At 51.3% G+C, this 12,454-nt stretch overlaps 5 protein-coding genes across 5 annotated transcripts; all 5 read right to left on the bottom strand.

Annotated features, from left to right (window-relative positions):
* Positions 1–79: 79 nt before the first annotated feature.
* On the bottom strand, positions 80–2,663 carry BDW70DRAFT_146349 (P-loop containing nucleoside triphosphate hydrolase protein; the record flags this gene model as incomplete). Its single annotated transcript, XM_073738574.1, has 6 exons — positions 80–470; positions 568–708; positions 822–843; positions 1,108–1,651; positions 1,873–2,430; positions 2,589–2,663. 6 exons carry the CDS (start codon positions 2,661–2,663, stop codon positions 80–82), a joined length of 1,731 nt encoding a protein of 576 aa, XP_073600929.1.
* A 472-nt stretch (positions 2,664–3,135) lies between these two features.
* Positions 3,136–4,294, bottom strand: BDW70DRAFT_125408 (uncharacterized protein). Its single transcript, XM_073734867.1, has 2 exons — positions 3,751–4,294; positions 3,136–3,683 (listed from the first exon to the last, which is right to left on the bottom strand). The coding sequence occupies exon 2, from the start codon at positions 3,527–3,529 to the stop codon at positions 3,281–3,283; it is 249 nt and encodes an 82-aa protein (XP_073600928.1). The 5' UTR covers positions 3,530–3,683; positions 3,751–4,294; the 3' UTR covers positions 3,136–3,280.
* A 60-nt stretch (positions 4,295–4,354) lies between these two features.
* BDW70DRAFT_165438 (glycoside hydrolase family 5 protein) lies at positions 4,355–5,814 on the bottom strand (the record flags this gene model as incomplete). Its single annotated transcript, XM_073741751.1, has 5 exons — positions 4,355–5,124; positions 5,176–5,273; positions 5,332–5,396; positions 5,470–5,681; positions 5,748–5,814. 5 exons carry the CDS (start codon positions 5,812–5,814, stop codon positions 4,586–4,588), a joined length of 981 nt encoding a protein of 326 aa, XP_073600927.1. The 3' UTR covers positions 4,355–4,585.
* An 891-nt stretch (positions 5,815–6,705) lies between these two features.
* Positions 6,706–10,735, bottom strand: hir1 (putative histone transcription regulator Hir1). The gene is made up of 5 exons (XM_073743909.1): positions 10,362–10,735; positions 10,157–10,231; positions 9,849–10,061; positions 7,013–9,793; positions 6,706–6,947 (listed from the first exon to the last, which is right to left on the bottom strand). The coding sequence occupies exons 1-5, from the start codon at positions 10,396–10,398 to the stop codon at positions 6,850–6,852; spliced, it is 3,204 nt and encodes a 1,067-aa protein (XP_073600926.1). The 5' UTR covers positions 10,399–10,735; the 3' UTR covers positions 6,706–6,849.
* Positions 10,736–12,454, bottom strand: BDW70DRAFT_391 (SPFH domain-containing protein). Its single transcript, XM_073743907.1, has 2 exons — positions 11,924–12,454; positions 10,736–11,850 (listed from the first exon to the last, which is right to left on the bottom strand). The coding sequence occupies exons 1-2, from the start codon at positions 12,394–12,396 to the stop codon at positions 11,073–11,075; spliced, it is 1,251 nt and encodes a 416-aa protein (XP_073600925.1). The 5' UTR covers positions 12,397–12,454; the 3' UTR covers positions 10,736–11,072.

Below are 12,454 nucleotides of genomic sequence, written 5' to 3'. Positions count from 1 at the left end.
TTAGCTCACTCTGAAAAGCTAAAATTTTCAATAAATACTGAATCCCCCTTCCCAGTCACATCCGCACACTGTTGGGAATCTAATCCAAATGCATCTTCCATAGTCCATCACCCAGATAATGCCCATCATCAATTGCAACCCCCTTCCCCTTAGCCTTGATCTCCTCCGTTCCGACCTTCAACGTCCCCACCATACAAATTTCCTCCTTGCCCTCCGCCTTAACCGCAACAACAGTCCCCTGCTCTAGCGCATGCTCTGCATCCGGCAACCTTCCACCTGGGCTCGTCAGACCGGGCGCCATAAGCGCCGCACCCGAGAGCACGAATCGAATGGCACCCCGGTCGATTTGGATTGTTGGTAGCATGTCCGGGAACTGGTGGAGGAGTTTTAGATGCGGGATGGGTGGGCCATCAAGAGGTTGGTAGAAGAGCGGGGTTGAGTCAATCGTGTAGAGAGTTACTCTGTCGGGGCTATTGCATTCAGAGAGTTAGCTGGCTTCACTTCTTTCTTTGGCAACAGATCAGTAAGGAGAGAGAATGGGACGTTGGGGAGAGGGAAGCCATGTACAGTTTCACGGCATCAAGCTGCGCTTTCTTGGGTAGGATCTCGTCAATGTATGGTTCGCATCGTGGGTGAGCCTCGACGAGCTTTTGGCGCAGGGCGCGCTGTACCGAGGATTTGACCTTTGAGCGGTTGCTTGGTGGGATGCTGTCCGGTGCCTGTTAGCTTGGGTTCTAGGTTTTTTGCCTGATGCGGCATGTTCTTCCATATCTGGAAGTTAAAGAAAGTCGAAATAATATCCGAGCATTGAATATACGCACTCTTTCTTGAACATGATGCCGGCTGTGTGTTTGTCGAGGTCTACTCTTGTTGCGGCGATGCGCTGAGATCGCGGGGAATTCGTCACGTGAATAGCATAAATTGATATGACATAGATATCTGCTCCGTACCAGCAGCCAAACTAAACAAAATACGGTTGAGATTTTGATTATTTACTATGAAGTTTCAAAGGGGTACGAAATGAATTATGAGGTTGAATTACAAGTACGAAGTATGGTGAGCTCATATGCAAAGGTAATAGATTTTCGATTATGTATATCTAAGAACGGGCAGCGCCAGCCTTGATCAAAAGGATATCGCCATCCTCAACGATATAATCCTTACCCTTGGTCATGACTTTACCAGCAGCCTTGACCGCGGCTTCATCACCATACTCCCGAAGAGTGTTGTAGTTGTAAACAATTGCTTGGATGAAGGTCTTTTCAAAGTCGCCGTGAATTACACCGGCCGCGGCTGGTGCCTTGGTGTTCTTCCGGATGGTCCACTGGCGGACTTCATCAGCACCAGTGGTGAAGAAACTGGCCAAGTTGAGAACCTGGCGCATTTGCACGATGGCTTTGGGCAGACCAGACTTAGTGCCGAGCCTCTTGCACTCCTCCTCGGCTTCCGCCTCGGTTTCGAACTGGGTAAGACGCTCCTCAAATGAGGCGGAGATGGGAAGGATAGAGTCTCCAGGGGAGTTGGTCTTGATCCACTCCATGAGTTTAGGAATATACTTGTTCTTCTGACGGATGTAGTCCTTCTCGCTCAGGTTGACCAGGTAGACAACTGGCTTAGCAGTGAGGAGGAACAGAGGGTTGATGACTTCGACCTGCAATGTCTGTTAGTTCTGAAGGAAACATGACATGCACATGAAGCGAGTAGAAATCGAGTAAAGATATCAGATAGGATTTGTTCTCATACTGCCTCTACGTTGGAATTAAATTGAGGCATTCGACGAGCTGGGTTAAATCGAGCAAAGCTCTTATTCATCATACAATCCGGGAAGACAGGGCGAATAGAAAAGGAAAAAAATAAAAATAAAAAACATACCTCTTTAGGGGTCCAGTCACCATGCCTGATGTTCTTGCCTGCCTGCAAGAACTCGAGAACCTTGGCTGTGGTGGCCTCGTCCTCTCTCAACTTCTTCATCTCCAGAGACTGTCCACCACGTCTCGTCTGTTTCTTCAGATTCTCGAGCGCCTTCTCGACGAACTCGATATCCTTAATCCGCAGCTCCTCGCTGATGATAGTCAAGTCACGGACGGGGTCAACGTCACCCTCAACGTGAATGATCTCAGCATCGTCGAAACATCGAACGACCTGGAAAATGGCGTCGACGGCACGAATATGGGACAAGAAGGCATTACCAAGACCAGCACCAGTGGAGGCACCGCGGGTCAGACCGGCAATATCATAGATGGTCAAGTTGGCAGGAACCTTGGACTTGGGCTTGTAGTGCTCACACAGCCAGTCAAATCGCTCATCAGGAACGATGACCTTGGCCTCCTCAGGGTCAATGGTGGCATACGGAAAGTTGGCGGGGTTACCAAGGCCCGACTTGGTGATAGCCTGGAACAGTGTGGACTTGCCGACGTTGGCGAGACCAACCTGTCATGATGTTAGGACATCTTGATTGACAGAAACAAGAAGTGTGGTGGAAGAAGATGGAAAATTTCAGGGGGAAGAGAGGTTATAAGGGAGGAAAAGACGGAGGCTGGGAGGGGCAGAAGAAAAAATTAATAGCTGGTGGGGTCTTGCTCACATACGATACCACTCTTCAGGTTGTTTCCGGGACGGCCCAGGAGGACCTTTTCTTGGACGGAAGCCTTCTTTGGGGGCATCTTGGATTTCTTCTTCTTGCTGGAGGCGAAGCGGCGGAAGTCAAGAGAGAGGAGAGGTGAGGAGAACGAAACAAGTGGAGGGGCAGACGAAGGGGAGCTCAAGGAATAACAGAAACGCGATACCGACGCAGGACCAGCTGCCGACCGGGAGCGAATGAGCAGAACGGGGAACGGCGTGGTGACGGCGGCCCACAGGCAGCGGGCTGAACGCTGACTTGAGAATAAAAAGTGACTATGATAATACAGGGAGTAAAGAAGAGGCTGCAAGAAGACCTAATACTTCAATTGAGCAGTTTCGCGCCAAAAGCGTTCGAGTTCTCGACGCCATCAAAAAAAATTTTGTTGTTTCTTACATGTATTGCTCGTACTTCACCGCCCACATGACCGATAACAGTCACATGACGTCGGATATGTAGTGGACACCGTACCCTAGTAGTTCTCTTAACGGATCTTATACCAGTATGGTGTGATGGGCTATTACGCATCATCTAAGAAAACCGTCAAAATAACTTATAGGTCTGTCTCCTTAGATAAGTGCGGCGCATCGGGACCACCTTCAAGTCAAGTGCACAATGGATTAAGAGGCTCCTGTTTGCAGGCCTGTCTGCCACTTCTTGTTATACTTGAGAAGTTCCTCTTCGTAATGTGACCGAACAACAAGACAGTCGCAGAGGGAGTGCCGTCCCATCGCATCTTTTAGAAGACCTTTTCCATTCCATATGCCTCGTCAAGCTTGCTACTCCACAGCCATTTCCCTCGCCCCACGGCCTTGGAGGGTTTGAAGACCAGGTAGCCGCTGTTCCCGAGCTCGTCAGTATGTGTCTCAAGGCCATTTGTCTCTTCAGAATTAGCAGCCCAGAGGACATACACGCTGTTGGTCATGGGTGCCTCACCAAGGCCGCGGCGGAAAGGCGTGGTTGACCGCGAGGTGTTCTTTGGCTTGCGCTTTCAGGACTCAACTCAACCCCCTCCCCACACGGGGCCTTCCATGGCTTTATTCGCAGGTTGGTTTTTCAGAAGGTAAAGTTGGCACCCTAATAATGATGGTTTCGTCATGCTCCCTGCAACTGCTAATGCTGTCTACCAGGGACGCTCCAAGAGCTTGGATCTCTTGGCTGGGGTATCAGGTTGCACCCGTCATCGATCCTTCATCCAGTGTTTCCATATAACCTCTCATCCTCTAAAAATGCCTTTCTTGTGTTAATTACCTGACTTAGCATGTCTTAATAGCCCCCGAGGAATCGTTCTTCCTAAATGGTATGCCAAAAAAAGGCAACAGGGCCAGGGAGACATTGTTTGTTGAGCTCTTCCCACGGCCGATCTCGCGCAGATCAGCCCGAAGGTTGTCGTCGTATCTCAGCTCTTCGCCGTCAGAGGTGAACATGCCGGGCTTTTCGAAGTGCGGCTCTCCAGTCCAGTAGGGTAGTCGTTAGGATCTAGTTTGCGTCCCAGCCTGAGCCCCAGCGTGACGTTGTTGAGATTGAATTGAAGACAGGAGTGGGTTTGCAATGATTCTGCTGATAAGAGATGCTTAGAATAACTTGGGTTGGTAGACGAGGATAAACACAGCACACAAGAGAATTTGTGTTATCATAACAGGGCAGTGGGCTGAGCCACTGGCTACACTAACCACTTTCAAACATTTTTACTATGTACTTTCAATCTTGTCGAAGAAATCAATAGCTCTCCTTCTTGTACATCTAGCAAGAATTACAAACACTGTGAAAACACTCATTCACTACCTGGCAGCTCCACGGACTCTCGCAGACGATGTTCGGCCAGCCCATCCGCTTCGTTTCACTTGGCTCCATCTTTCTGCGGTCCCCGTACTCATCGCAGCAGCCCTACTCGACATTGTCGTGGTGATCGTCCGCATAATACTAGTGAGCGTCACCATAGTAGTCATGCCTGGGTTTGACTCATTATTGACTTCCCACGAAATACGGCTGCAAGATCTCCGAGTACTCCTGGTACGCAATACCCGAAGTAGGCTCCATGTTAAACATATAATCTCCCCACCAAGGCCCAGCAGCCCACCAAAGGGCCCCAAGCCATACATCACTGTTTTCCTCGAGATACTCCAGCAGATCTGCAACTGCGTCCTTGCAGACCTGGTTGTTTGCGCCTGCAAACTCACCGAGCACCCCCAGTTTCCCGTTCTCTCGCAGCCAGTTTGTTGCGGCTGTCACGCGTTCGCTGCCGATAGTAGAACTGACGCATGTCGGGTTTGTCCCGGAGCCGTCGGAGTCAAGATACTGGTGCATCTCGTAGATGAGCTTATCTTGGGGATCGGTGAGCGCTTTCATGTTGTCGTTGACGTCTACCCAGGTCCAGGCTCCAGTCCAAGAGTTTCCTTCTGCGAAGATGTATTGGCTGGTGGCACCGGAGGCGCGAATGGCGTCTATGGCCGCCTGATTGAGGTTCAGGACAAGGGTCTGGTCCATGGTGTGGTATTCATTATCTGATTTTGTCAGTCAAGAACAGAGGTGAGTGGGTGCCGGAATACACGGACTGGTATCGAAGATGACAAGCTCATTAGAAGCGAACTCAGTGGCAAGGATGGTCCAGAAGGCTGCAAAGTCATCGGTTGAAGTGATGATGTTGCCGTAGCTTTAACTCGTCAGCATTGCTGGCGCGTTCGTACGGTCGGTTGGCTAGGGATACATACTATCGTCCATAATTATGCGGATCCAGGACTGCATATGCACCCAGGGCCGTAATGCCGTTGACCGTCTAACGCAGTTAGCGACTTGTTTCTCTTGGGCCAGTGCCCAAGATCTGAGGTAAGAGAGAAGAAAGGGCGCACCTCGACCAAGTCCTGAAAATATTCGTCCGCGGCCGGTCCAGCCAACGAATCAGGCACCAGGCGCTCCATGGAGAACGCAACGCGGAATATGTTCATCCCCTCGTTCCTCAGCGTACCAATCGTACTCAGGTCAGGCCAAATGTATTCCGTGCCCAGTTCGCCGGGATACGTGCCCTCGCCGAATTCGGCACCAGCTTCGTTGGTACCAAGCCCTAATTTACAGGCATGATTTTAGCACAGGTAGGGATATCTGAAGAAGCGACGGGTGTGAGATTTACATGTGAATGAGCCTTTGGAGGGTGCCACTAGGGCCAGGACGGACGACAGAAGGATGAGAGACCTCATGATGACGGCTGATGTCGATGGAATCGTACGTAGAGAGTGAGAGAAACCAGAATTGTCCATCTACCCTTAAATACATTATGCAACTTCTGTAACAGCAGATAAAATGCCACGAAAGACAAGACGGCCATCCGGTCCGTCGCCCGACTTCACATCCTGGCCTCCTGCTAGTATCCCAAAAAGGTACGGACCGAAACGGAGTGCGGAGTGCGGAGTCTTCTTTTGTAACGGTCCGGGGAAGAGAGATATATACATTAGGTATATCTTCAGACGATCCTAGACTCGACAGACCTGCCGAACGCCGCAGTGTGGGGAATCAGGGGTCCTGCAGAAGCTATTGGTGGATACTGCATGCACTACTTGGCTTACTGCGCCAGCTAATATGATGGCGCTGTTGCATTGGTCAATCAACCATTTTTTGATGAACAAGAATCGGCAGGACTACCCATAAATGGACGGGCTGCCTTGGGAGCACGAAACGGAATCAATCTAACTCTTGAGATCGTGAAACGTCTTGGGGGAAAAGGCAGATGCGAAATTTATGGGAGGGGTTTTGGTTAGAGATATATTTAAAGTGGCATGACTTAGGGCTATTGTTACCAGCTTAGGTGTATTGCCAACAAACTAGTCTTCAGTTTCCTACACTCATGTCTATGGTTTGAGATCATAGCAGTAGTATTAGCCGCTGAAGTACGTCTCATTCCACCGACCGATACAGACGGAAACATCCCATGTGGTCGAAGTGAATAGACAGGTAATAAATCTTAATAGTACACATCCGCATCCGTATCCCTACTATAGGGTACGTAGCCAGCGAGAATTCGAGAAACAACAGTAGGGATAAGAAAGTGATTCAAGAGATAGAAATGGTATGAGATAGAATGAAATGAGATAACTGCCGTACTTGAGCCACCCCTAAACCTGAGTACTGTATGTAATCGACACCATGCCACCGAGCTCCACGAACGCCTTGAAAGCAAGAAGTAAGCTTGCAGAAAATTCGAAATTGAAAGAAAAATGGTTTCGGTTAAGGATCTATTATAACTCCATCGCATCGCTCGCGTCAGATTCGTTATCGACAACCCCTAGCAATTTTGCGTAGGGAACTGTGACGCGCTGGAGGTCTCGGTGTTTTCCTGCAGATAAAAAAAAGGCATTAGTTAAACAGTGTGCTAAGAGGACTCGGTGCGGAATATTTTACCAAGAGCCAAGATAACCTCCTTCAGCAACACCTCTCGCGGCCAGCCACAGAGCGTCTCGGAGCTTTCCTTCCAGTTACGGTCGGCATGTTCGGCGCGGTGCTGGATGGCCGTTCGTGAATTGCCATCCCCGACATCGCCCTCATCGTCTTCGAACAGCCCGCCTAACAAACCCTTAAGTAGTTCCTCCACTTTACCCCTCAGACCCTCAGCCCCGATCCGTTTCGCGTACATGGACAGATATAGCCTGAATTCCTCCTTTGCGCCAAGAGAAAGCGCACCGGCGAGTCTGTTCTCCAGATGCGCGATTGAAACGCTGGATTCGAAGCTTTCGTATCCTTCTCTTGACAAAAGGGTTTTGATGAGTCGTTGTAGGAAGTAAGCGCGGCCGCGGAGGAGTGTCTCGTTGGTGGTGTTGCGTTCCAAGAACGGGATGATGCCAGCTGAGACGGCTGTTCGGGCATCTTTATCCTTCTGCTGTGCATTTGAGGCGGATTGCAGGTTACCAACGGGGGCTTCGGTCGAGTTCCAGTATTGGCTGCCGACGGCCCACCAGGCTTCCGAGAGCCGCTGCCAGGTGTAAAGGGATGGGGAGTAGGCGTATCCTTCGCCGTTGGAAAGGGCGATGATGATGCGACCTTCGGAGTTGATTCGGGCGTTGGTGATGGAGGGGGCGGCGCTGGGGTGAGCGCCTAGAGTATGAATGGCGGCATCAAGGACGGGCTGAAGAGAGACTGGGGGATGTGGCGACGAGAGGTGCTCGACGTTCCAGACGTAGCACATGCCTACTGCAGATATGGAGAGGATCCAAGGGCCGTTGCATTCTAGGATTACGGGTTGTGCTTCTAGGACGAGGGCGCTGACCAGACGACGGCCCGCCGGGGTCCAGATGTACACTGATCCGTCTTCGCAGGCGGCCGACCACATATTTTGATTTCCTGTAACGAGGAGAACAGTTCTTGGGAGAAAATCCTGCCAAAGAGGCTGCTCGCCGCGGAATAGAGTGAGTCGGACCGGCTCACGGTCAGCAGCGCGTCCTGTTAAGCTAGCCCCAGACGGATTTCGAGCTTCGAAAACAACATCTACCCGCGATTTGTTCGATTCTCCAGATGTGCTAGGAGGGTCTGTCGGCTTGCCTGCAGAGTCGATAGCGCGTACAATGTGGGTGCGAACTTTCGGCACGGCTAATCGAAGTTGGCTCACGGACATACATGGGTTCACCACGGCAGGCCGGATAAAGTCTGGAGTCCGTTGTTGTCCCGTGGGAGGGTCCTGGGGCTGCGCCGGGAGGAGGCCTTCAGGTGCGCTGGTAAGTATAGGAGTGGCGCCATTCTGGCTTGCCAAAGCCATACGTTTTTCGGTGTGGCTATCCTCCTCGTCTTCTAACTGCGCCAACTTCCTCTTGTTCCCGAAAAGCAATGTAGCGAGGCCACCCTTCGGTAATCCATCAAACGGCTTGGAGAGATCGACGATGGATTGCGGCGTATCGGCCTTGACCTGGCTGCTCACGGACGCCATTAACCGTGCTTGTGGTAGCGATGACTCAGCACCCCCGGCGCCAGACACCAACAAAGGAGCGATACGCTTCTTTCCATCCTTGGTATACGTAGGCCGCTGCTTTAGACGCTCTAGTTTGGCTTGGTAAGGATCAGGCTTCTCAGTCTCCGATGCTGATGGCGCTGCAGTGCCGTTCGGCTGCGATCTCTGAGCATCAGTCGATGGAGACGGAGCAGCTGGGGTGACACCATTTGATGTTGATGGCAAAGGTGCCGGTTTTCCATTGGCCACGGCATCACCTGTAGCATGACCGTCGCCCATCAGAGCACCCATACGTCCTTCGACCCCTTTAAGCTCGCCAGCCTTGCTCTTCTCTTCAAGAAGCAGGCCGTCTGTAGTCTCAGCGATACCTGCACCCTTTCGGTTCGTACCAAATTTGGTGAGCGACTTCTCATTTTCCTCCAACTCCATAGCATAGCCTAAGTCTCCATCCTCGAACCGGACCGCAAGAATAGTGCCATCCAGCGCAGTTGCATACAGGCAGCTGCCATCCGGACTCCATGCCAAGTCTGAGATAGATTTCGCCGCCAATTCCTGTGCCACCACAATCGGTCGTGGATTACTCGTAATCCAAACACTGAGTGATTTGTCGCCCCCAGCGCAAGCAATTACTGTCACAGGGGCCTGTGCCACATGGTCATGACTATCCTGCCGATTTTTTTTGATCGGCTGCAGAGAGTATAATCGGGGAGAAAAGGCACAAACTTCGACAGGCGCTTCGTGACCGATAAGGTTGATATCTCCATCCCAGCCTCCACGATTGATGATAGCCACAGAGCTCACCGGTCCATTGACCGCATTCGCGGCAGCAATGTGCAACCCATCTGGAGACCACGAGCACCGCCGAAAGTAAGCCGTGAGAGGGGAGTTCTGAAAAGGCGCAGTAATAGTTTGTTCAAGCACAAAGTTGTTCATCTGGTCGTGGGCAGTGGAATTCGGAGCCGGTGATGTGAAGCGGAAAATCCGAACCGTCCGATCATCGCTCGCCGTTGCGAAGTACTTGTTCGCCGGATCGAACGTGATCCCCTTAACGTGACTCTGGTGCACCGAGAGAGTTTTCAGTTTCTCAAACGTATGACCCGACCAAACTACCACCTTAGAATCCAGCCCAACAGAAACCAGGATGGACGAGTCATAAGACCAGCCTAAATCCTGAACATCATTATCATGCCCAATTAGTCTCCGAATTGTGCGCCAGTTCTCAACAGGCGGCGCCTCGTTCGATCCTAGCAGAAACCGTCAAAAAAAATCCAATCCAGCGCCGTATACAGCCGAACCTACCGAAGCTTGCAGCATGGGACGGCGGGTTCGCGTCCAACGTATAAATACAAACGATCTTATCGTCCGCGCCGGAAGCCAGGTATTTCCCATTCGGCGAGAAGCGAACTGTGTGAATTGTGCCAGAGTGGTTGCTCATCGAGGCCAGCTGCTTCGGCTTGCTGGCATCCTCAGCGCCGCATATAGCTTCTGTAGACCATATCCGAACGTATCCATCTGTATCCAAAAAGGAAAAAATATGCACAGGTCAACTGCTGTTCGGTAGAGAGTCTTCGTCTCCGCATGAAGGTTCCAATGGGATTTTGACTGACCTCCCGCTGCTGTTACCAGACGGCTTCCATCTGGGGATACATCGCAACTGTAGACTTCGAACGCCTTCCGCTCGCCTAAGAATCCAGAAAAAGAAACAAAGATGTTAGCCAACACGGTTCTCGAGGCCAAACAAGCATAAATGGGAAGGCAGCATAGGACGGTATAGTATATCCATGCTTAAACGGAATGAGCAAAAGATAATACCTCCATGTGTGAGCCAAGTAGGCTTGATGATATGCATAGCCGCAACCTCTTCTGCCTTACTTCTGTTTGCCTGGAGTTGGCTGTCTCGAAGGGGCAGGTCAATATAGCTCGATCACTGAGAAGTTGACGTGGACAAGAGCGGAGGTGGTCGCAGCATCGCAGGAAAATAGCATCTAACGAATGTCGTATCGAAGAAGACCAGACCGATGCAGTCGACAGCACGACCGTAGCGGGTACTTGGTTGCAAAAATGATAAAGGCAATGCGAACAGAAAAAGGACCGTGGGCGCGCCCAAAACCCAAAAGTCGCGATCCCCAGCGGCGCGGGACGTGGCCCGAGCTCTGATCTACTGCGTTCCGCCTAACTTCTAAAGTTTACCAGCCAAATAGTACTGGAAGCGCAACTTTCAGAGCGAAACTGTGCATGGATATCTCGATCTATGCTACTGTACATGATATACTGTTCGTAAAAAGACCTACATCGGAATCTCTCTCTGCAACCGTCCCCCGCTGAGTAATCCCACGCACTTTCCGAAGCCTGATAAAAACACCGCCAGAAGAGGGAAATCGTTAACCGGTGTAATGGTACGAATCAGAATAGAATAGATAGGTGTAGTGCGGAGGGATGAGTGGAGTCCGTGACCACCAGAGGGTAGTTAGTAGATAATCCTGGACCGTATGGAAAGATTGATATTACTCAATCGCCGAGCGCTTATATCTTTTCTTCTTCGCGGCGCGTCTGCTCGAATCCTTCAAGAATCCCTTCAGCAACATCTCTCCTGCCTTTGGGCTTGACTTCCGGCGTCTTCTCAGCGGCCTGTGTATCTTGCACCCCAAGAGCTTTCGCCGCAATACTCCGCGCCTGGCTACCGCTCACTTTTCCATAAACCGCCATGGCATTTGCAATCATGCCACCAAGGTCCCCCATATTCCCTGGAACGACGACAGCTGTGCCCTCATGAGCAAGCTTCCCAAATGCCTCAACGTATTTCTCGGCGATGTTCAGGCTTATGGCGCCGTGCGCGTTCGCTTGTCCGGCCTCGATGGCCTGAGCCACGGTCTCGATCGCCTTTGCAGTGGCCTCGGCCTTTGCTTGAATGGCAGCAGCCTCACCATTTGCCCGGTTGATACGCTCGATTCTGTCGGCCTCGGATGCCAGGATGACTGACTGCTTCCGACCTTCGGCGATGTTAATCGCACTTTGCCGTTGACCCTCGGAGTCAAGGATCTCAGCCCTTTTTGATCGCTCAGCCGTCACCTGGCGGTGCATGGCCTCAACGACACCGTCAGGCGCGTGGATGTCTCGAATCTCATATCGCAGACAAGTAACTCCCCACGCTTGGGCAGCCTCATTGATAGCCTGTGTAATGTTGGTGTTAAGCATTGCACGCTCCTTCAGAACATGGTCTAGAGTCAGCTGGCCGATCTCCGATCGCATAGTTGTCTGCGCAAGCTGAGAAATAGCATATTCGGCGTCTTCCACTCCATAGCTGCGTATCCCTCAAAAGTCAGTAAAATTCCGAAACATGAGCCTTAAAGCACGAGACGATAGTGGTAGCATACCTTGCCTTGTACGCATCAAAAACCCTGGTATACAGCACCCCATCAAGCTCCAATGTAACATTATCCGCGGTAATCGCATTCTGGCTCGGGATCTCAATCGCGGACTCCTTTAGGCTCTTTACGTAGGCAATGCGATCCAGAAATGGCACTAAAATTGCCAGACCCGGCTCCAGAATCCGATGAAACTTGCCCATGCGTTCAACTATCCATGCTGTCTGCTGGGGAACGAAGCGAACCACCGTGTTCATTGGCAGGGTTTGTCGGTTGGAGAAATACGTAGGTGGTGACCCAGAGGATGAGGATGAGGCGAGGCTGAGAAGCGATGATTCTGGTGCATTCCGCCAGGGTGTCGTTGAGATATTTCTTCGTCGAAGGGCTGTTTGTGTTGTTGATATTGCGGAGGGAAGACCGGGATGACGGCGAACGACGGACGGCCGAATGAGCCTCGCGGTTTGTTTGGACGCCACTTCCATGGCGGGTAGCAAAGACCTGCAAGTTGTATAGCAAGGGGATAAAAAGGACGCGCTGCTG

Source organism: Aspergillus foveolatus, assembly GCF_047715535.1.
Source record: "Aspergillus foveolatus strain CBS 279.81 unplaced genomic scaffold BDW70scaffold_1, whole genome shotgun sequence".
In the NCBI taxonomy this organism is placed as follows: domain Eukaryota; kingdom Fungi; phylum Ascomycota; class Eurotiomycetes; order Eurotiales; family Aspergillaceae; genus Aspergillus; species Aspergillus foveolatus.
Note: the sequence above shows the minus strand (reverse complement) of the source record. Positions and strands in the feature narration are given on the sequence as shown.